At 37.6% G+C, this 25,311-nt stretch overlaps 1 protein-coding gene across 1 annotated transcript; it reads left to right on the forward strand.

The window, feature by feature from the left end:
* On the forward strand, nucleotides 1-23,468 carry avil (advillin; the record flags this gene model as incomplete). The annotated part of the gene is made up of 19 exons (XM_083971829.1): nucleotides 1-60; nucleotides 1,144-1,218; nucleotides 2,183-2,379; nucleotides 3,971-4,079; nucleotides 4,198-4,308; nucleotides 7,076-7,281; nucleotides 9,580-9,658; nucleotides 10,324-10,422; nucleotides 10,525-10,678; nucleotides 11,512-11,612; nucleotides 14,658-14,795; nucleotides 15,428-15,586; nucleotides 16,920-17,099; nucleotides 19,382-19,530; nucleotides 19,640-19,784; nucleotides 20,818-21,006; nucleotides 21,110-21,178; nucleotides 22,726-22,830; nucleotides 23,355-23,468. The coding sequence occupies 19 exons, from the start codon at nucleotides 1-3 to the stop codon at nucleotides 23,466-23,468; spliced, it is 2,439 nt and encodes an 812-aa protein (XP_083827955.1).
* Nucleotides 23,469-25,311: the final 1,843 nt, after the last annotated feature.

Consider the following 25,311-nt stretch of genomic DNA (forward strand, 5'->3'; position numbering starts at 1 on the left):
ATGGAGTACACGTTCAGAGCAGTGACCCACAGCCCTGGGATTATAATCTGGAGGATTGAGGTAATGTGATTTAATGTGCTGTGATAATATACATTTTATATACATTTCTTTTTTTTTAATAGATACATATTCTATTCCTTCGGCACCTTTACATTACACATACACACATACAAAAGGTGCAATTTAGACCCAGAGATTGTGGCAATACTGAGGCAAGATGCAGAAATAAAGGAGAAAGTGCAATAATTATTTATTACAATAATGACTTTGTATGAACTATGAACTTAGTCGTACTGTTTGTAAGTGATCTCTGTTGGTTGTGTGTGTGAGTATGTGAAATGGTGTATGGTTTTAAAATCTGTATGCAGGATGTACAGCATTGATGTACAGCATTGATTGTCCCTTTAATGTCCGGGGACATTAAAGGGATAGTAGCATTTTTTTAAAGTGGGGTTGTATGATCTACAAATAGCCCCTAAGTACTTTAATTGCAGAAGAAGACTCTCTGCACTCCTCCCGTTAGCAACACCAGCCCATAATAGCCCTGCCCAGAGATTTACAACATACAGTGTTGTGAATGGACCCAAAGAAACGGCCTATTTTCACGGCCTAAAAGAGGTTTTACGTGAAAAGAAATACACAGTTCCATTGTTCACTATAATATAATTTTTTCCAGCCCTTCAAAGTGCAGGAAAAACACAGTTTTTATTTGGACCTAACCAACTCACGTATCCCTCACGCTACATCCCTCTGCACTTTGAAGGGCAGGAAAAAATTATATTATAGCGAACAATGGAACTGTGTATTTTTTTTCAGGTAAAACCTCTTTTAGGCTGCGAAAATAGGCCGTTTCTTTGGGTCCGTTCACAACACTGTATGTTGTAAATCTCTGGGCAGGGCTATTATGGGCTGGCGTTGCTAACGGGAGGAGTGCAGAGAGTCTTCTACTGCAATTAAAGTACTTAGGGGCTATTTGTAGATCATACAACCCCACTTTAAAAAAAATGCTACTATCCCTTTAAAGTTTATTTTGATTTGATTGATAATATTAAAAAAAAGAAGAAAAGAAGATCCAGCATCAGATTAAACTGAGAAATGCAACTTTTTCTTCTTCTTTTTCTTCCTCTTCTGTGTGTGTAACAGAAAATGGAGCTGGTCCAAGTCCCAGTGAAATCTCATGGAAACTTTTACGAGGGCGACTGCTACCTTCTCCTGTTTGTAAGTCTGAGCCGGCGACTGATGAGGATGAATCATGGTCTAGTTTTCTGAGCCACGGTCTGGACTCTGGACTGGAGTGTGTGTGTGTGTGTGTGTGTGTGTGTGTGTGTGTGTGTGTGTGTGTGTGTGTGTGTGTGTGTGTGTGTGTGTGTGTGTGTGTGTGTGTGTGTGTGTGTGTGTGTGTGTGTGTGTGTGTGTGTGTGTGTGTGTGTGTGTGTTTTGAATAATGAAGCAACAGCGAGTGAGTGAGTGAACACAACACAACATGAACTCATAATAGCTGCACTCTCCATTGGCTCCCAGTTAAATACTGAATTGATTTTAAGATCTTACTTGTTGTTTTTAAATCTACTTAAAAGGGATAGTTCACCCAAAATTTAAATTGCACTCATTATCTACTCCCCCTCATGTGGACTAAGCGCTGGGAGAAGTTTCAGAGTCCTCCGTGGCTTCTCTGAGTTACAGGGGGTCTCGGCGTAGCACTGCATGTCCATATGACGGTTGCAAATGGATACCAACTGTCTTCGTAACAAAAAGACACACCAAAAAACATCCAAATACCTCCATGCTGCTCGTATGTAATGTCCCTCTTGTATTGAAGCCCCAAAATGCGAAATTGTAGACTTATTTACTTTTTTTCGGAACAATTTCGCATTTCGGGGCTTCAATACAAGACGGACATTACATACGAGCAGCGTGGAGGTATTTGGATGTTTTTTGGTGTGTCTTTTTGTTACGAAGACAGTTGGTATCCATTTGCAACCGTTATATGGACATGATGCACTGCTACGCCGAGACCCCCTGTAACTCAGAGAAGCCACGGAGGACTCTGAAACTTCTCCCAGCCCTTAGTCCACATGAGGGGGAGTAGATAATGAGTGCAATTTGAATTTTGGGTGAACTATCCCTTTAACTATATAAATAAATTGACATTGACATTACACTTTTATTTTGTGTTTTCCAGACGCAGAAGGTGGGCAGCTCGGCGTCCTACAACGTCCACTACTGGATCGGGTCTCAGTCGTCTCAGGACGAACAGGGCGCCGCCGCCGTTTACACCACCCAGCTGGACGAGTTCCTGGGCGGCGGCCCGGTCCAGCACCGCGAGGTCCAGAACCACGAGTCCGAAGCCTTCAAGGGATACTTCAAACAGGGGATAATGTGGGTGAAAAGGACGAGGAAATAGGAGATGGTTACATTTGTTTTTACGTTTCTTCTGCCTGAGGGTCATGTTGTTTCTGATTATTGCTGCTGCTGCAGCAATCTAAAATCTATATTAAAGTGAGACACTACAGAAAAGTAGGGTAAAAACTCCCAAGTTTATCACTTTAACATTAAGACAATTTTTTTTTTATGTAAATGAGGCAATATCTAATTAAATATGCACTCATTTGCATATATTTCCAGAACAGAAATCTGAACAATGGATAAAGCCACTTTCAAAATTCTTGTTTTATTTTGTTGACATATTAGAGTCAGAAGTTTTTACAGAGGAGGATTTTGGATATCTCTTTTTATCACTCTGTAAACGAGAAAATACTGAATAACATGTTGCATAAATGAGGCTGTGAATGATATATAAACAATCCCTTCAGAATATATAAAGGGATCAAACTGGAAGGTTGGTGTCTGTAAGTGCTGCTGAAGTGGAGATTTCTAGCTCAGAGTCTGAGTCTGAAAAACTAATTCTGAGAAGCGACCTTTAAAAGATTTGTATTGTAAAATTCCATAGATTGTTATTGTCAATTGCACTTTTACGATTTGTTGCTGATACAGAGGAAATGGCAGTTTTTGGAGTCTACATCATTGTTCAGGAGAGAGAGAGCTTTACAATGATAGGCTACCCGACATGACATGTGCCAGACTAATTTTTGGTGAATTTTGGAGAAATTAAGTCAAATAAAAACCTTAAAGGGATAGTAGCATTTTTTTTAAAAAGTGTGGTTGTATGATCTACAAATAGCCCCTAAGTACTTTAATTGCAGTAGAAGACTCTCTGCACTCCTCCCGTTAGCAACGCCAGCCCATAATAGCCCTGCCCAGAGATTTACAACATACAGTGTTGTGAACAGACCCAAAGAAACGGCCTATTTTCACGGCCTAAAAGAGGTTTTACCTGAAAAAAAAATACACAGTTCCATTGTTCGCTATAATATAATTTTTTCCAGCCCCTCAAAGTGCAGGAAAAACGCAGGTTTTATTTGGACCAAACCAACTGCTGATCGGCGGGCGCTAACCCTGGGCGGAGGGATACGTGAGTTGGTTAGGTCCAAATAAAAACTGTGTTTTTCCTGCACTTTGAAGGGCTGGAAAAAATTATATTATAGCGAACAATGGAACTGTGTATTTTTTTTTTCAGGTAAAACCTCTTTTAGGCCGTGAAAATAGGCCGTTTCTTTGGGTCCATTCACAACAATGTATGTTGTAAATCTCTGGGCAGGGCTATTATGGGCTGGCGTTGCTAACGGGAGGAGTGCAGAGAGTCTTCTACTGCAATTAAAGTACTTAGGGGCTATTTGGAGATCATACAACCCCACTTTAAAAAAATGCTACTATCCCTTTAATGTGGATTTTCTACCATTTTTTCCCACTATTTTGACAGAATACAAGCAAAACAGCCCCAAAATCTCAAAATTGATCAGTGTATGAAAAAACTATGTTGTTACCTGTAGCGTCTCATCTTAAAAATGATTGTATAAAGTTTAAACCTGTTATGATTGATATTTCCTGGTCATGCCTGTGTCTCCTTCAGCTATAAGAAAGGAGGCGTTGCTTCAGGTATGAGACACATTGAGACCAACAACTACGACGTCCAGAGGCTGCTTCACGTGAAAGGGAAGAAGAGGGTGACGGCCAAGGAGGTGAGACGTTGCTGCTGCTGCTGCTGCTCAGTCAGGGTTAGGGTTATGTAACGGGACGATGACGAGCCGAGCAGAGAGAGAAAGAGCGCTTTGTGTTTTTATTTTAAATGTGTTTCAGGTGGAGATGAGCTGGAAGAGCTTCAACCTCGGGGACGTGTTTTTGTTGGACATGGGGAATACGATCGTCCAGTGGAACGGACCCAAGAGCAACAGGCAGGAGAAGCTCAGGGTGAGATCTCTGTGACTTTATCATCATATATATATTATATATATATATATATATATATATATATATATATATATATATATATATATATATATATATATATATATATATATATATATATATATATATATATATATATATATATATATATATATATATATATATATATATTATATAAGTTATTGTTGGGTAGTCAACACCACCTAACCCAAGACTGAGTCAAGACCGAGACCAAACCAATCCATGACCATTTCCAAGAGCATTACTGTATTCCAGGTTCTCAAAGTTTTTTACATCAAGGACCCCTAAATTGACACAAATTAGACCCCCATTGGACAAAATTTTGAAGCAAACACCAGAAATACACAAATATTTGTTCTGAGACTGAAGAACGTTACTTTTTTAGTCAGTGTACGTTCAAATTAGGGCCAATGGCGTGAATTTTTGGAAATATTGTAGAGAATTTTTTTGGAAGAAACTGGTACAATTTCTCCAAAAACATGTAAACATTTCTAGAAAAAAGTGGTAAAAAAAAATAAAAATAAAAAAAGATTCTAGAAAAAAAACTGGTAAAATTTCTCAAAAAAAATGTTTTTAAAAAATCTAGAAGAATCTGGTAAAAAAAAAAAAATCTCAACAAGTGGTAAAATTTCTCAAAAAAAAAAAGTTTAAAAAAAAATCCAAGAAAAAGTGGTAAAATAAAAAAAATAAAAAACCTCGAAGATGTGGTCTTACATAGTTAAGAGTACTATGACTCTAGGTGGAAACACATCGTGTCATTTAAAACCCTCTTTGGGGAAGTTGTCAGGCTGCAGCGGTGACGCTCATTTCCTTCTTCCTGCAAACACACCGTGAATAGTTCAGTGTCCCGACACACAGCTGGTGAGGAGAGTTTCCAGTTTCACCTCCTGTCACTCAGCTGTTGTTGCTCGTTAGAAGGAAACTGGGTCACATCTGGACGAGGTGCTGCTCTGCTCTGGTGCTGCTCTGGTTCTGGTTCTGTCCCCTGCAGCCTGGATGTTGTCCAGACTCCTGTCAAAGGTCCAGACTCACTTTGCTGTAATAAACATCAGGCTGCGGGAGCTGCCAGGACGGTTCATCTCTGATTAAAGTTTCCAATAAAAAACAGAGCTGAGCTGAAAAACTGAAGAGAAACTCATCGGGTGTTTTTGTTGTTCCTCATTAATTAATTAATTCCTCGTTAAATCACAATAAGTTCCTCAGCAACAAAACACAGAAGAGATCTGATCATAATAGTATTTCTGTATTCGCATCGTGTTATTCTAATTATAACTAACAAGGAACCGATTGTCATACAATGAAATAATGAGGAACTGTCTATTCAACAGTATCCAGATGTGCTGTGATTGTAGTTTAAGGTGCAGTTTAGTTTTCTTCCAACGAGCAACAAAAGGCTGTTTACTGTCTCATAAAGAACACATCATTTTCTTAGTTTTACCTGATTAGAGACAAAAAAGTCTTGTTGCATCTTATTTGTGCTTCGTAAAATAAAGTTTAAACCACAAATGAGCTCACAAAATCTGAGATTAAAAGGCAACAATAAGATGTTTAATACTTCAGTTTTATAGATGTCAGATAAGTCAAAATTGCAGCTCGATCGTAAAATGAACACAAGATAATATCATTATAATAATAATCTCTATAGGTATATGTTGTACCACAAGATAGTATTTTTCTGAACAAGTGCTTTACAAAAAGATGAAAAAAACAACAGAAAAACATTCAAATGAAAACAAAAATAGCCAACAAACCAGCGATAAAGCATTAAAAACACTTGTAACAGTTATACCTAATATTAAAAGTCAAGCAGAATAAAAAGCTGTTGTAAAGATTAAGACGTAAAAACAGCAGCAGAAACATCAGATCTGATCTCAGCAGGTAAAGTTTGGAGGCTCAGACGCACAAGTAGTAGTAAGTTGATGATAAAATCTTAAAATAAAACATGAAAGTCACAAGTAGACTGTGAAAGGAGGCCCAAAATCCAAACATATGATTATATGATCTCATTGTCTCATTGAAACCCTGTGAGGATTGGAGCAGAGACACTTGTTGATATTTCACTTTTAAACCAAAAAGCTGGAAGTGCCACTGGGTCGTCATGGTGATCGTCCACAGGTGCTCTCTGGACATCTTAAGTGTGGTTTGCTTCCAGAAAGTTTAAAAATTGGTACAAAAGTGCAAAACATCCTATATGTTACTTTTAATGTCTATTTTCATTGTGTAAAGTTTCATTGTGGTAGGAGTAAAGGAAAAAAAGAAGCCTATTCGGGTGTATATGATTAGTGTATGGCTCATTTGCATATTCAAATTCATTTTCAAAGAAACTTGTAATACAAAAAATGTTACATTTCATGGACACTTTCATTGTGTAAAGTTTCATTGTGATAGGAGTAAAGGAAAAAATAGCCCCATTGGGGTGTATTGTTGTCAGCACCATAGACTTTATACAGTAAATAATGATGCGAATTAAACATATTTCCCCAACTAGGATTTCTTAGGACTTTTAGTATGTTGTTCTGGACACCTCATAGTAATGATGTATGGTGAAAAACCTTCTGTGACAATTAGTCTGTCGTAAAACGCTATTTTGCCTGGACTACTAAGGCGCACTGTGGGATTGGAGAAAAAAAATGTTGGGGTGTTTTTTGTGGACTTGCACTTTTTGCCAAGTTTTAAACTTTTGTTGATGTTGAAGCTGAAGTTGTGATGTCTGGATGGTTGTTGTTGTTGTTGTTGTTGTTGCTCTCAGGGCATGTTGTTGGCCAAAGACATCCGGGACAGGGAGCGCGGCGGCCGGGCGGAGGTCCGGGTGGTGGAGGGCAGCGCGGAGAGCAGCGCTCCTCGGAGCATGTCCATCCTGAACGGAGCTCTGGGAGAGAGGACCAGCTCGCTGCCGGACGGAGCAGCTGACGAGGCCGCAGACCTGGAGCAGAAAAGCAAAGTGGCTCTTTACCAGTGAGCTGCTGCTGATCCCAGATCTGTCTGTCTGTCTGTCTGGTCACATTTGGGTTTAATGCAAAAGTAATATGATAATGTAAAAAATAATTATATAGTAAGTCCACTATAATAGTCCAGTCATTTTATGAAAAAAGGTTGAACAAATTGCAACAGAATCAAACTCAACTGATTTTGTATCCTCAACATGTCCTGAGTGAGGGATAAAAAGCCCCGAAGAATCCCAGTAGGGGAAAGTTTTGAAAAAGACCCAAATATAGCCCATTCATACGCCTATTCATTATTTTTCTCACGCGAATAGGGTAAAATGTTTAACCTTTAGATATCTCCATGAAAATTACTGAGTTGATTACTTACATTAAGACAAACAAAAAATGTATTACAAGTTTTTTGAAATTCTTTGTTAACATGAGCAAATGTGCATAAATTCCACCGTTTTGATGGCACATGTATACGTAAAGGTGCTGTGGTGGTACCAGCATGAAAATTGGAATGAGTTGACTCCAGAGGTTCCTAAAGGGACCTGTGTATTGTCTTGAAATTTCGGACCAAGTCATGTAGCTTTAATGAGCTAGGGCGCTTAGGCTACCATGTAAAACGAGCGCTTCCCGCAGCGACGGATTCTTGAAAAATTGCAGTCATCTTGAAATTTAAAGTGGTTTCTTATCGGTTGACCTCTGGAGTCAACTCATTCCAATTCTAATGTTGGTACCACCACAGCACCTTTATATATACATGTGCCGTCAAAACGGTGGAATTTATGCAAATGTATGCAAATTTGATCATGTTAACAAAGAATTTCAAAAAACTTGTAATACATTTTTTGTTTGTCTTAATGTAAGTAATCAACTCAGTCATTTTCATGGAGATATCTAAAGGTTAAAAATGTTACCCTTCACGTGAGAAAAATAATGAATAGGCGTATGAATGGGATATATTTGGGCCTTTTTTGAAACTTTCCCCTAATGGGATTCTTCGGGGCTTTTTTTCTCTCACTCAGGACATGTTGAGGATACAAAACCAGTTGAGTTTGATTCTGTTGCAATTTGTTCAACGTTGACCCCTTTTTTGGCTTAAAATTACTGGACTAAGGAGAGTTTGATATTTTGCTTGTGACGTCTGAATGTGCACTGAGAATCATTACACTGTCTACAGTAGATCAGTGGTTCTGAAACTTTTTTTCATCAAGGAGCCATAAATTGACACAAATTAGACCACGGACCCCCATTGGACAACATTTTGAAACAAACACCAGAAATACACAAATATTTGTTCTGAGACTGAAAAACGTTACTTTCTTTGTCAATGTACGTTCAAATTAGGGCCAATGGTGTGAATTTTTGGAAAGATTTTGGAAAAATTTCTGGAAAAAAAGTGGCAAAATGTCTTTAGAAAAAAGTTTTAAAACTCTAGAAAAAAATGATAAAATGTTTTTGTGCTTTTTGCTTTTATTTATTTATTCACTTATTTATTCATTCATATCAAGGGTATAACTTTGGGTTAAACATGAGGAATCATAAGGATTTTTTACGCAAAAACAGTCAGAATGTGTCTTTTGTTTTGCATTGTCTGTCTGTCTGTCTGTCCGTCCGTCCGTCTGTCTGTCTGTCTTCACCCCAGTGGTGTAGTCTACTGTGATACTCTATACTATATACTCAGTAGACCAACTGAAAATGCATAAATATTTCAGTATACCCAGTACAACAAAACTATCTAACTTTTCCTAGAATTTTTTCACTTTTTTAATTATTGTTTTCATTTTTTTTCTTTTACCACCTTTCCTTGAATTTTTTGAGAAATTTTACCAGTTTCTTCTCAATTTTTCTGTTCTACTTATTACTATTTTTTTTAAAGAAATTTTTACCCCTTTTGTATTATTGTTTGCCCCCACCCTTTTTCTTGAAATTTTACCACATTTTTCTACAATTTAAAAAAATATTTTTTACCACTTTTTCTAGAATTCTTGAGTAACTTTACCAGATTTAAAAAAAAAAAAAAGAAATTACAACTTTTTTCCAAACATTTTTAAACTTTTTTGTTTATTTTTTTTGTGAGAAATTGTACCACTTTTTTCCAGAAATTTCTCTATACTCTTTCAAAAATGTACGCCTAAGGGTCCTTGATACTGTATTAAAAAAAAAGTTTGAGAACCACCGGTCTATGTGATACAAGTGCAGTTTACCCACCTAAAAAGCAGTTTACCCACTACAAAACATTAGACTACACCACTGCTTCACCCTGAAAACTCACGTCATCCTTGGTCTGAGTTCATTTCTCTCTGTGTGTCTTCACCTGCAGCGTGTCGGACGCCGACGGACAGATGAGGGTCACAGAGGTCGGCACCAGACCGCTGGTCCAGGATCTGCTCAGCCACGATGTGAGTTGGGACATGAAAATAAGAGAAGAAATGTGTTTGTTACAGTAGCATTGTAGCATACAAGGTAAAAAAAAAAGAGTAGAAAAATATGCAAATATTGAAATATAAAACTATATAAAATAAACATATGTAAAATATAAGAAACAAAGAGAGAGAGAAAGAGAGAGAAACACATTCTGTACAGTTATGTGCTAAGTTATTTCAAAAATATATACTATATATATACAGTGTTGATAGTTAGTAAGGCAGAAAGGAAACTATTGCACATGAATGTACAGGAGTAAGGTGCAGGTGTGTATGTGTATAGGTAAGAAGGTAGGTAGATAGATAGATAGATAGATAGATAGATAGATAGATAGATAGATAGATAGATAGATAGATAGATAGATAGATAGATAGATAGATAGATAGATAGATAGATAGATAGATAGATAGATAGATAAAAACTGTAATCTGTGTAAATACCTAAAGAGTGGAATGAAAAGTTGGTGCAACACTGACTGAAAGTAGGATGCACCGGTGCCAGTGGTGTAAAACTCAGTATCCTGGTCCGCTCCTGTGCAGCTGAAGGTTTTGAATTCTGCAGAGTGAAGATTGAATATTTTATAAAGTGATGATGCATGAAACCATTTGGTTTTTAATACGTATTAATATTGTGAGTGTAGGACTGCTACTTCCTGGACCAGGGAGGGACGAAGATCTTTGTGTGGAAGGGGAAGAAGGCCAACAAAGCAGAGAGACAGGCGGCCATGTCCAGAGCCGTGGTGAGTGACGGACAGACACACTCTGCATCGTCAGTTTGTGTTTGATTGATTAATCGATTGATTGATGTAGCTGTGAGGTGTTTCTCTCTCTGCTGAGTTCAGGAGTTCATCAAAGCGAAGAGCTACCCCGTCAGCACCAACGTGGAGGCGGTGAGCGACGGAGCGGAGTCGGCTCTGTTCAAGCAGCTGTTCCAGAGCTGGACGGTGAAGGACCAGACTCAGGGACTGGGCCGCGTGCACACCAAGGGGAAAGTGGGTACGTGCACGTGCATGAGCGTGAAGACCACAGTGAAGTTAGTTTTCAGTTGGATATTTGACAGACATTTGCTCCTTCTCAATATATATAATCATAGAAAATATAAGATGTGTTTAAATGCAATAAAAACAGGTGTGTGTCATAGAGGAGGCTTACCCCTACCATCCCGTGTTGATTTTGAGCCAACAGGTCACATGACCTGGGAGTTATTGTGCTCATATTTACTGTATAAAATACTTTAAAAATTCATATAAAATATTACATGTGTTTAAATGCAATAAAAACAGGTGTGTGTCATAGAGGAGGCTTAGCTCTACCATCCTGTGTTGATTTTGAGCAAATAGGTCACATGACCCGGGAGTTATTGAGCTCTAACGCTCATATTTACAGTATAAAATATATTAAAAATTCATATAAAATATTGAATGTGTTTAAATGCACATGCAAAGGGTTAGGTCTTCTGTCCTGGGTTGATTGTTGAGCAAATAGGTCACATGACCTATATTTGGATTGATTATTAATAAGATTATTAATATATTTTACTGTAAATATGAGCATTAGAGCTCAATAACTCCCAGTTCATGTGACCTATTTGCTCAAAATCAACACAGGAAGGATGGTAGAGCTAAGCCTCCTCTATGACACACACCTCTTTTTATTGCATTTGAACATATTTAATATTTTCTATGAATTTTTAATGTATTGAGAAGGAGCGAATGTCTGTCAAATATCCAACTTAAAACTAACTTCACTGTGGTGCGTGAAGCATGTTTTTTTTTAGTAAAAAAGTTGTTGTGTGTGTAGATTCATGACGTGTGGTCTCATCGCTCCAGCTCACATCACACAGGAGAAGTTTGACGCCTCTCTGATGCACTCGATGCCGGACGTGGCTGCACAGGAGCGGATGGTCGACAACGGCTCAGGACAAGTGGAGGTATCTGTAACCAGTGGTGGACAGTAACGGAGTAAATTTACTTGAGTACTGTACTTAAGTACATATCCAGAGGATTTGTACTTTACTTGAGTATTAGATTTCTTTGGTACTTATTACTCTTACTTGAATACATTTCCAAGACAAATATTTTTACTTTTACTCGAGTTAATTTCTAGGAAGGCTGAAAAGTACTCGTTACTTTCAGGTCTGCTCTTTTTTTTTCTTTTCTTTTCTTTTTTTTCTAAAATACTATTGGACACAAGCTGTGTTTGTCAAAGAAGGAAACCTATCACAGTGCACGCTCTCCACTGGGATCTACGTATTTGTTTTTATAGGTGTTTCTGCAGGCTTTATATAACATTGTGGTTCTAAAAGCAGCACATCAGTGCAGCTGCTTTCAAAGAGTTAATTCTCAGAAACAAGAGTTAAAAGCTCCTTAAATTCATTTAGAAAAAATTATAGTAATTCATTGATGTGAAATATAAGAAATTTACTCTTACTCTTACTTTTACTTAAAGCAGAAGTAAGTGATATTTTTGTGTTAATATAAGTCTTAAATAGTTATATCTTCCGACAGCAATCACTTACATAGAGTGTTTGGACCGAAACACGGGTCTGTCAGTCACTCTGCTCTGCTCTGAGCCGAGGAGAAAACTTTTCTTGTATCCTACAGTTTTTATCCAATGAGGAGAGAGAACGGCATGAAGGGCTGTGTGTGCAGCCAAGGAACGCCGTGAATGTGGTGACGTAGGGACGAGGACTGTTATGGTGCGTTCAAGGAAACTCGTATTTTTCCGACCGTGAAGTCGTACCAGTTCGATCTGGTACGAGTTCACGGGTCAGAAGTTACGAGTGGCCGTTATAGTGACTTTCACAGGTAAAACAGGTCGGAAAAACACGAGTGGGTTGCCTGGAACGCTACAAAGTCGTAAGTTGTGACTTGAAGCTGTAATTTACGATTTCAAAAGCCTGCCTGGAACGCAGCATTAGCGAAAACGACCGGACCACTTACTTCTGCTTTAATGTGGATGAATCTCCGCTACCCACACTTGTTAATGGGCCCATTTTCGATAAATATATCGTTCTGTCTCTATCGTTATTTTGTTATTATTAGTGGTGGCGGAGATGCTGGTCGAGCCGACCAGCGTTTTTTACTTTCGGTTTCGCAACGAGTCATGAGAATAACGCAGCTGAATCGCCGTTTATGGTCGGAACTACGACGGTATGTGATCGTCTTCCAACCTCTGACTTTAATTATTGATGAATGAAAACATGAGTCTGTCTTGCGCCGGTCAAAATAATTTTACGGTGCGGAGGCTCATAAATGTAGTGTGAAAACGCTTCGCTTTTCCAAAACTCCTCGTTGTCCCTTTAAAGTAAATTTAAAAGCATGTACTTTTGGTTACTTATACCTTTAAAAACTTTTTTACTCTTACTGGAGTAACATGTCGACTGAGCTACTTTTACTTGTAACGGAGTAAATTTTGACCAGTAGTATTTGTACTCTTACTTAAGTACTGGGGTGGAGTACTCTGTCCATCTCTGCCTGTAAATATGATTTATTATAACTGTGTCAGTCCAACATCAAATATCCTGACATTATTGTCCGTCATCTATCAACAGGTCACATTTGGTTTCAATGCAAAAGTAATATGATAATGTAAAAAATAATTATATAGTAAGTCCACTATAAGGGGAGTTTGATATTTTGTTTGTGATGTCTGAATGTGCACTGGGAATCATTACACTGTCTAGATCAGTGGTTCTGAAACTTTTTTTCATCAAGTAGCCATAAATTGACACAAATTAGACCACGGACCCCCAGTGGACAAAATTTTGAAACAAACACCAGAAATACACAAAAATGTTCTGAGACTGAAAAACTTGACTTTCTTTGTCAATGTACGTTCAAATTAGGGCCACTGGCGTGAATTTTTGGAAACATTTCTGGAAAAAAAGTGGCAAAATTTCTTTAGAAAAAAGTTTTAAAAACTCTAGAATAAAATGATAAAAATGTTTTTGTGCTTTTTGCTTTTATTTATTTATTCACTTATTTATTCATTCATATCAAGGGCATAACTTTGGGTTAAACATGAGGAAACTTAAGGATTTTTTACGCAAAAACAGTCAGAATGTGTCTTTTGTTTTGCATTAACTTCGATAAAAGGAAAAGGCGTTAATTACCTCTTTATTTTGGCATTCCCATGTTAATAACAGTCATTTACCACCACATTTGTTTTGCTGTTGTTAATCAGTTGTGATTAACATGTTTATTCTTACAGGACTAATGATTATTCATGAATTTATCATAACACCACTTTCTAACCTGGCAGAGGAACTAACGACACAGTTTGTGATTCAGGCAGCTAAAGGCTACGACAAGGCTAACAGTTTTCTTACAAACATAATAACACATGACACCTTGTCATCATCATTCATACAATGTTAAGACCAAATTTAGCTTGAGAGAGAAAAGCCGATCAGTTTTCAGATCTGCTAAATCCTCCCAGCACATTTACTCTTGCTTTGTTTTCTTGTAGATATTTTTAATCACTGCAATTATTATATGATTATTTAGGGGGGTGCATTGGCAGGATTTGATTTTTTCAGGGGGGGAATTAAACACCCATAAGTCCCTCATAAATTACGCTCATGATTCATATATTTACCTATTTTACAAATGTATTGTGACTCATTTATTTATTATTATATACACCAGTGCTTTTCCTGTGAAAACTTGTATTTTAACTCATTTTGTACCTCAGGACTTCTTCACACAGACCAATTAATTTAATTAGAGCCATGTTTGACAATGTTGAGAAAAACCATCATCAGCACAGATTTTTCATGCATCAAACATATTTTTTTATTTTATTCTGTAGTGTAACGACTATTTCAGCCTCTTGGTGTCACTAGTGTTTCTACAAACTTACCACACCGACTCACCTGGGAGAGAAGGAAACAAACGACTAAAAAACCCCACACAGAAACAGAGAAAGACACGATTTGTGTTTCAGAGTGAACTTTTCCTCCCGGTGTCTGCAGGTTTGGAGGATCGAGAACTTGGAGCTGGTTCCCGTCGACCCTGAAACACACGGATACTTCTACGGAGGAGACTGTTACCTGGTCCTCTACACCTACCTGGTGAACAACAAGGAGCGTTACCTGCTCTACATATGGCAGGTGAGGACCAAAAAAAAGAAAAGAAAAAGAAAATATTGTCTATTCTTCTGATTGTCACATATGATTTTATAATTACGTAACACATTAGATTAGGGAACACATATTCACTATTAACTAGGTGCTTATTAATATGCATATAAGTAGCTTACTAGCTCATTATTAGTAATTATTAAGCACGTATTAACACCTTATTCTACATAGCCTTATTCTACCTCTATTACACCATGAATTAAGATTTTTCCTGATATTAACTCCTAATTATCGCTTATTCATTGTAAATGAATGCATTGCTGTTTCTGCATAATGATGTGAATAACCAGTGGGTTATTGGGGCCTTGTACAGGGGCAGTAGCACAAGAACAGTAATTCTTCCTTTATCACTCTGAATTACTAGTATAGCATTAATGCATTAATTTACAATGAATAAGCGATAATTAGGAGTTAATATCAGGAAAAATCTTAATTCATGGTGTAATAGAGGTAGAATAAGGCTATGTAGAATAGGGTGTTAATACGTGCTTAATAATTACTAATAAGGAGCTAGTAAGCTACTTATATGCATATTAATAAGCACCTAGTTAATGGTGAATATCTGTTCCCTAATCTAATGTATTATACCATAATTACTTTAGGGGCGACATGCGACGCAGGACGAAGTGGCAGCTTCAGCTTTCCAGGCCGTGAACCTGGACCAGAAGTACGGAGATGAACCGGTCCAAGTGAGGATAACCATGGGCAAGGAGCCGAGACACTTCATGGCCATGTTCAAGGGCAGACTGGTCATCTTCGAGGTACGAAGGCAGGCGGACGCTGTCGTTTCTCATCATCATCAACAGTATTAAAGGAGAATTCCGGTCATTTTTGACCCCTAAATCGTTATCCTGATGGTCACCCAGTGTTGGTTGGAGCAAAAAACGCGACTAAAATTGATGCAGGCAAACCGGAGTTACATGCAAAAACACAAAGTTTATACTGTTGTTTACACTGCAAAAACTCAATATCTTACCAAGAATATTTGTCTTATTTCTAGTCAAAATGTCATTTCTAGTCAAAACTAATCTCATTATACCTAAAATAAGACTCAACACATTTAAAAGCAGCTTGTTTTTCGACACTTGTTACTTATTTCAAGCCCATTTTCACTCGAAATAAGTAGAAAAATCTGACAGTGGAGCAAGTTTTTCTTTCTTATTACAAGCACAAAAAACTTCCTTTCACTGGCAGATTTTTCTACTTATTTCAAATGAGAATTAGTTTGAAAGAAGTGAAAATGATCTAAAAACAAGTTAATTTTTAGGTGATGAGTCTTATTTTAAGTGGAAAGAGATCAGTTTGACTAGAAATGAGACATTTGACAAGAAATAGGACAAATATTCTTGGAAAGATTTTGAGTTTTTGCAGTGTATACTGTAACTATATGAGTTCAGTGGTGTCTCTAAGGATTCCTGTCATGTACCATAGATATTTGATTGTTTTTTGAGTGTTTGTTGTGGTTGAAAGAATTGCCCCCATAGGTTAGCGTTGTGGCTATACCTAGCGCCGGGTAGCCATGGTGTAACTCCGGTTTGCCTGCAGCAATTTTAGTCTCGTTTTTTGCTCCAACCAACACTGGGTGACCATCATGTAGCACCTATGTCACACAAAGTTAATGCTAAAGCTAATGTGTAACAGTAAAATACAACAGTAGGCTAGTGATCAGAAGGCTGAGGTACGACCAAAGGAGGGAGCAGACAGAGACTGAGTTTGCTGGTTAATGATACCGTGTATTTTTAGCAAAATAGTGCAATGAAAAACCCACAACAATAAAAAGTGCTATTATATACAGTGAAACGACAGATCTGCTAAAGACAGACAATTAGCTAATTACGATAAGTTAACTTTCTTTCAATCATTTGCATATGCACATTCAGATAATCGAGATTCATTCAGAATCAGATTCATAAACAGATATCAAAGTCAGCAATAAAGAAAAAAACCCCAAATGCTTGGTTCGTTATGAACACAAAAAGATGATCCCAGCTGCCCCCCACAGTTCATGTAAACCCACAACGATTTAGGGGTAAAAAAAATGACCGGAATTCTCCTTTAACAGTAGTAGTTTTTATATCCTATGTTGTGTTGCAGGGCGGCACCTCCAGAAAAGGATCGTCAGACCCGGAGCCTCCGATCCGACTGTTCCAGATCCAAGGCTCGGACCCGTCCAACACCAAAGCCATCGAGGTTTCGGCGTTCGCCTCCTCTCTCAACTCCAACGATGTGTTTCTACTGAAGGCTCAGTCAGGAGTTTACCTGTGGTACGGAAAGGTGAGACTCAGAGATGTAAAAGGCGTCTTCTCTCTCTCTCTTTATAATAGAAATACACCACATGGCCATTAGTGTGTTATTATTGTGTGTTATAGTATTTGATGAGTATTTGATGAGTTTGATGAGGGAAACCAAGAAATCCCATTAGCCTCTGTAGCGTAGCTCTGAGCAGCTCACGGCTCTGCTCCACCGTTCTAAAAATAGCTTGCACCGAAAATTAAAGGTAACGAACCTACTGCTAAGACTATAGGGATTATGGCAATGGGCCAATTTGCCAAAATGTTGAACTATCCCTTTAATGATATATCATACAATAAAGGAGCTTTTACTATATAAAGTCTATAAAGAACCTGGTTTCTCGCCTCAGTGTTGGAGGACTTGAGCCTGAACATTAGCCTCATTATTACAAATCATCTAACAGTGACAATGATGAACGATCTTTGTTAAAGTGGCCGATTAAATTAATGTCAAAGGTTTGGGAACGAGCTAATGTTCAGTGTTTAGTTTACATCATTTGTTTTGGGCGTTGTTTGGATTATGTGAGTTTCTGCTTCCTTTTACAACTCATAGCTCAAATCCTAGATCCTAAAATTCTCTTAAACTCAACAGTAACAAAAACCAAAGTGATCTCTCCACCTGTATTAACGCAGCTGCTGCGAGACGAGACTTTGTCCAGTGTTTGATGCCGACCTGAGCTTCGACACCAAGAGTCAAGCATTTGGTTTAATCCTGTTTGTATCAGCTCAGCGTCAGATCGATTTAATCACTCTCTGACCTGCAGTTATAAAGTTCTGCCTACTTTTATCTTTTCTGTTGCACTGCACTTTATCCTGGCATCAGTCAGACCTCTGAAAAAAGCCTAAAACATTTTACATCTCAGTAGGAATGTCACAATTACTTGTTTTCACAATTAATCGCGGTATTAAACGCCACAATTAATTGATCGTAAAGATTCCTAAATACCGTCACTTTCCAAAAAAAGATTATGTCTGAACCGTGTCGGCAGATGTGCGCCAAAGTTAAGGTAAATACACAGATACTGGTCCATTTACCTAAAGTAGCATTGAATTGGTAGGAATTTAAATGCTAGAGTGTCATTTGTAATTTAAAAAAAAAAGATTTAAATCAACTTAAAGCAGAAGTAAGTGATCCGGTCGTTTTCGCTAATGCTGCGTTCCAGGCAGGCTTTTGAAATCGTAAATTACAGCTTCAAGTCACAACTTACGACTTTGTAGCGTTCCAGGCAACCCACTCGTGTTTTTCCGACCTGTTTTACCGGTGAAAGTCACTATAACGGCCACTCGTAACTTCCGACCGGTGAACTCGTACCAGATCGAACTGGTACGACTTCACGGTCGGAAAAATACGAGTTTCCTTGAACGCACCATAACAGTCCTCGTCGCTACGTCACCACATTCACGGCGTTCCTTGGCTGCACACACAGCCCTGCATGCCGTTCTCTCTCCTCATTGGATAAAAACTGTAGGATACGATAAATGTTTTCTCCTCGGCTCAGAGCAGAGCAGAGGGACTGGGAGACCCGTGTTTCAGTCCAAACACTCTATGTAAGTGATTGCTGTCGGAAGATATAACTATTTAAGACTTATATTAACACAAATATATCACTCACTTCTGCTTTAAACATTTGGTATGGATGACAATTAATGACTTGAACATTTCAAACACTTTACCTGGCGGATTAATAATTGGTTATATATTAATAGATATTTAAAATATTTTATAATTAGTAATGTATATTTTAACTATATTTGATTTTACACATTAATAGTGTTGTGAAATTACTTAATGCATAATAATCGTGATAATCGTAGTACAGTGATTATTTCTCTGACAATAATCTTACCAAAAAAATCTATTATCGTGACATCCCTACATCTCAGTGTCTCAAAGTCCAGGCTTGTCTCTCTCTTCCCAAATCAGAGCCTGCGACTCTTTGCCCTCATTTAAATCTCTTTTTAAAACACATTTCTCTGTCTCAGTCTCTGCCTGATTTGTGTTTTATCTTATTGTCTCTTCATGTTCTGTTCCTGTTAGAAACTTTCACTCGCTGCTGATTTGAGATGCTTTTACTTGAATTCTTCCGTTCTCTGACCTACTTTCATTTGACCGCTAAAACACTTTGTGACTCTGATAATAAATTATTTATCATTATTTTTTATTTTGTGTTGCCAAAGTGAAAACATATCATTGGAATCATATTTGATCAGATTAGATTGTGATGTCAACCTTTAAACAAACATTGATTATTTATTTGTTATCAGGGATCGAGTGGAGATGAGCGGGCCATGGCGAAGGAGATGAGCGCTGTGATTGGCCAACGTGGCTCGGAGGAGATCGTGGCGGAGGGTCAGGAGCCCAGTGAATTCTGGGAGTTGGTTGGAGGCAAAGCTCCTTACGCCTGTGGCAAGAGGTGACAGAAAGATACAGACACTGGTTATATTATTATACATACAACATTATATTATTATAATGTTGGTTCACGTGCATCACGAAATATATGTGTGTGTTTATGTGCTCAGACTTCAGCAGGCGACCTCAGACCATCAGCCACGTCTGTTCGAGTGCTCCAATAAAATCGGACGTTTCGTCGTCACCGAGGTGACTCAGTTCACGCAGGACGACCTCAGCGAGGGCGACGTCATGTTACTGGACACCTGGGACCAGGTAGGAGATGAAACTCTCTGAGTGACAAATACACTCACACTCTCCTGTAGGTTCAGTTTGGATCAGTTTAGTTTATTTGCATTTATTTTTGAAATGTTACCACTTTTTTCTAGAAATTTCTAAACTTTTTTGTGAATTTTTACCAGTTTTTTTTCTAGAATTTTATTTTATTTTTTTTTGCCATTTTTTCTAAATAAAAAAAATACATCAAAAATGTTACCACTTTTCTTCTGTAATTTTTTTTTTTTTTTTTTTACGATTTTTGGGGGAAATCACTTTTTTCTAGATTTAAAAAAAAATCTTTTTTTGATAAAATTCACCAGTTTTTAAAATTTTACCACTTTTTTTTTTTTTTTTTTATATTCCTCGAAATTTTACCACTTTTTTTCTCGAAATCTTTAATGTTTTTTGTGGAATTTTACCACTTTTTTTGAGATTTTATTTTATTTTATTTTTTTTACATTCTTTTGATAAATTTCACAATTTTTTTCTAGAAATTTTAAACTTCTTTTTGAGAAATTTTACCATTTTTTTCTAGAATCTTTTTTTTTAAAAACTGAGAAATTCTACCACTTTTACTTGATGTGAAAAAGTTTCAGAACCACTGATCTAACCTACATTAAAACAAAGAAAACAATTAAGTTAAACATGCATGCATGAGAGGTGGAAGCCACAAAAGGCTCATGAAATCACCTTCAAAATCATCTTCAAAGTCAGAAAAAGATGATAATACAGTTATACAAATTAATTTAATACAATTTAAGCACAAAATGAAAGATCAAGATTGACAAGATCTAATAAAGTGTTATCTTTGCTAAAAAAAAAAGTGTGGCTGTGATTGTAGTGATCCAGGTATATTGTTCCATAGTGATGATGGTCCTCTCTATTTTAAAGTGCGTTGATTGAGGTAAGCAAGCATAAAAAACGGGCTATATAAATAAAATTGCCTTGCCATTGTTAAACTTCTTCTGGATTAGCAGAATCTTATTAGAAAAGTAGGACAAGTCTAAAACTCTTCTCTTCACCTCCTCAGGTGTTTCTGTGGATTGGAAAAGAGGCCAACGAGGAGGAGCGCAGCGAGGCGGTGATCACCTGCAGAGAATACCTGTACACACACCCAGGAAACAGAGACCAGGACACGCCCATCGTCCTGGTCAAACAGGGGTTCGAGCCGCCCACGTTCACCGGCTGGTTCGGGGCCTGGGACCCGTCCATATGGAATGTGAGAGTTCTGCTTTTTATTTATTAATAACAGAGAATTAAAATGCAAAAAACAAAAATTAACGTGCAAAACACAGACGATGACGAAGGCTTGTTTCTGTCAGGGAGGAATGAGCTACGAGGAGCTGAAGAAAGAGTTTGGAGAAGTTGCAGAGACCGTTGAAGTAACAACCGTAAGTTTTCATCTCTTAAGCTTTTGTAACCGTAAAAACAGTTTTGTGGTTACACTGGTGTCATTCAGGATGGATGTTTTAAATTAAACTTTTTAAACATCGAGCAAGAAGAGAGGAAGACGAGTCAAAAACTGAAAATATGTGACTCAGCAGCTGCCATTTTGATGTTACAACAGATATAGATATAAATAAATGAAGACAGAAATCATAATCTAATAATAATAATAATAACCTTATTAATATTCACCTTTAAAAACACAAGTTTACAACGTGCTAGACAAGTCACAAGTGTCATAAAACCATAAGAGATGGACGGCCCAAGCAATACAGCAACAAAGGGAATACGAGAACCCAACAATAAATCAAGGAGGACAGGAGGACTCAAATTAAAATGTAAGATGTAGTTAATTAGATACAATAAATAATAGGGGGGTATACATGATTAGAAGATAAGATGGGATACAAAAAGATAGGATAAGATTAGAAAAGATGGGATAAAAGAGTTAAAACAGAAGAAGGTGTGAAAGTAAAACTAAGTTAAAACTGAGATAAATAGGGCAATAAGTGAAGGGCGTGACAGTGAGTAGAATGGAGAACTAAACCAACTAAGAAAGTACATTACAATTGGGAGATTAAAATGATATGAAATAAAAGGAAAACAATAAGAAGATGATACAAAGAAGAGGATGACATCATACAAAAGCAGGTCTGTAAAAGTGGGTTTTAAGAAGTTATTTAAAGGTGTACAGAAATGGCAGTTTGTCCTGTTTGTCGCGCCGAGTTGTCACGAGTTGCTGCACAAGTTTACCCGCACAAAGTTTGGCCTACATCGTCTGATAGTTAAAGCAGAAGTAAGTGATATATTTGTGTTAATATAAGTCTTAAATAGTTATATCTTCCGACAGCAATCACTTACATAGAGTGTTTGGACTGAAACACGGGTCTGTCAGTCACTCTGCTCTGCTCTGAGCCGAGGAGAAAACATTTATCGTATCCTACAGTTTTTATCCAATGAGGAGAGAGAACGGCATGCAGGGCTGTGTGTGCAGCCAAGGAACGCCGTGAATGTGGCGACGTAGGGACGAGGACTGTTATGGTGCGTTCAAGGAAACTCGTATTTTTCCAACCTGTGAAGTCGTACCAGTTCGATCTGGTACGAGTTCACCGGTCGGAAGTTACGAGTGGCCGTTATAGTGACTTTCACAGGTAAAACAGGTCGGAAAAACACGAGTGGGTTGCCTGGAACGCTACAAAGTCGTAAGTTGTGACTTGAAGCTGTAATTTACGATTTCAAAAGCCTGCCTGGAACGCAGCATTAGCGAAAACGACCGGACCACTCACTTCTGCTTTAAGTTATTACACTAATTTTATGACCCAGAGTGGGCTCAAATTCAATTTTCTTTTCTGTACAGCTTTAAACGACGACAATGAGTCCTCCTCCATCTCCTCAGGCAGGCCGTTCCAAAGCTGGGGGGCTCTGATGGCAAAAGGCCCCCCTCACCTTTAATAATCACAATAACCTTTGTCACGTTATTTGTATTTTCCAGGAGCAGAACGGAGCTGAGGTGTACTTCCAGTCTTTCCCACCTGACACTCTGATCAACAAACAGCCCGATGAGCTGCCTGAAGGAGTCGACCCCACCCAGAAGGAGGTCAGTGTGTGTGTGTGTGTGTGTGTGTGTGTGTGTGTGTGTGGTGTCTAGTAGGTGGCCATGTTTGTTTTAAATTCAAATTGATGAACAAAAGCTAGATATTGATTGTAAGACAAAACAGTCATTGCGATGTTGTTTTATAAAGTGGATGGAACATCACCTTTTTATTATTAGAACATGATTTGATCAAGATGTGGTGGAAAAACAGTTTGTTTCACAGAAATGGTCCAATAATTGTTTTTGTTTTTTTTTAAGTTTCCTGGAAATAATTCAAGGAAAATAGATCTGAGCTGTTTTCTCTGTTTTTCCTTTAATTAGGACAAAATGTTTATTTCTCACAAAACTCCAAGGAAACTATGAGGAAACTGTCCATTGTCCATTTGCTGCCATGTTCATGACACTTTTCATTTATGAGCAGATTTTTTTCCGTATTCAGTTGTTAAGCGCTCCATTTTTTATCCAGTGTTGTTGCTTTTTAAACTTATTATTCTGCTTTAATCTGTTTTGTGACTTGTTTTTTTCAGAAACACCTCAACGACTCTGACTTCGCCAGCTTATTTGGAATCGCCAAAGATGAGTTCAAACAGCTGCCGCAGTGGAAACAGCTGAACCTGAAGAAAGACAAAGGGCTGTTTTGATGATTTTTAATTATTACCATTATTATTTTTTATTATTATTTAAAGTGAACATGAAGTCTCTGTTTGTGTCCTCGTCCCCGTCCCCAGGACTCGGCCTCTCTTCGTGCTCTGCAGCTGCTGTGATTAATATATTTGTCTGAAATCGCTGGAAAACAGATCTACTACTTAATCATGTTTTAACCTGATCTTAAACAAAGACAGCTGTAGCTCTTGTAGTAATAATATTTTTTGAAATCTCAGGATTAAAAATCTGTATTGCTTCTTATTCTGTGTTTATGTGGACAATGATAACAGGAATATTAAAAGATCTGATTGAGCAGCTTAGATGCTAATATTTAATTCATAGATTTACTTTTCTTTATTTTTTTAAACTTTGAATTTGAATGCAGATATGATTAAACTTATTTCCCTATAAATAAAGAGCTAGTTTGCCATCTGTTGGCTGAACGATGATATAGCAGGTGAAGCTTCAAGAAACTACAACAGAAAAATCCTGTTTAGAGAGCTGTAAACTTTTACTATTTTAAAAAATCTATCCATTTCTATAAGAATGTCACAGTAACTGAGCACCAATATTTGTATCAATCCCATAATTCTGATTTATGTAGCCATTGGAAGAGCAATTATGACATTTTAAATGAACTTTTAATTTGAAATAAGAAACATGAAATCCGTTCTTCTGATCCCATCTGGTACAGAGAGGAGAGTCAATGGGCAGCAGATAGGGTCCTGTCCTCACTGAGCGGCTCGCAGTTTAAATTCTGTAAGTCTCTCTGCTTTGTTGAGCACATTGTTAGAGACAGAACAAGTTTGTCTACAACTGTGGGAAAAAATCATGTGTGTAGAGTGTAATTTGTGGCCGTGAGCAGCGTGGAAAGAGAAAAGTTTCAGACGATTTCAGACAAACTTCTCCTTCTCTAGCCGATGATGTCATCCACTCTAGCCCCGAACATTCCGCGCAATACACACCCATTATAATCTCAACATTTCTCCAAAAACCATCACGATAATTGAACAGTGATTGATCAAAAACTATAAAACCTATCAAAACATGGAAAACCACATTAATAGACGAGACTTGTGTCTACATTTTAAAGTTCAAATGGAATCTCTAGGTGAAAATATGCCGGAGCAGTAGACGTTTAAAAAGTCCCAATAAAGCCGACACAAATCATCGACCAACAGCTGCATTCTTAACTCCTTTTTATTTTGATATGTCTGAAATGTTTATATCAGGTACAAGTATATAAACGTATGTCATTTTTACTGTAACATCTGAACATTCGATTCAAAGCTCAGGACAAGTCAAAAATATTTAGACCCATAAAATGCACAGAATTACAGTAAGAACACGTTTTTTTTTGCATTGTCTGAAAATGAAACACAAAAACAGTTTTGATTACTTACAGTATATCAAAAAATCACTGCTGTGTGTACCAATATCAGGAAGGCGGTCACACCTGATATTGTGAAATGAAAGATGTTTTTAAAAATGACTAAAATCTGAGTGTATCATTACAAAAAAAACAAAAACAACCTTTGACCTAACAGGAAATGAAATGCACATGTAAATGACTTGTTGATGATGACGATACAGTAACAGCGATCTCCCACGATCATCATCATCTGAGTCGGCACAACAGAGAGTCAAGTGAACGAGCAGTGGTTTAAAAACAGGCCTGTGTGATTGAAGTAATGCACGAGACAAACGTTAAAGGGATAGTAGCATTTTTTTTTAAAGTGGGGTTGTATGATCTACATATAGCCCCTAAGTACTTTAATTGCAGTAGAAGACTCTCTGCACTCCTCCCGTTACCAACGCCAGCCCATAATAGCCCTGCCC

This window comes from Trachurus trachurus (genome assembly GCF_905171665.1).
Source record: "Trachurus trachurus genome assembly, chromosome: 5".
Classification (NCBI taxonomy): Eukaryota; Metazoa; Chordata; class Actinopteri; order Carangiformes; family Carangidae; genus Trachurus; species Trachurus trachurus.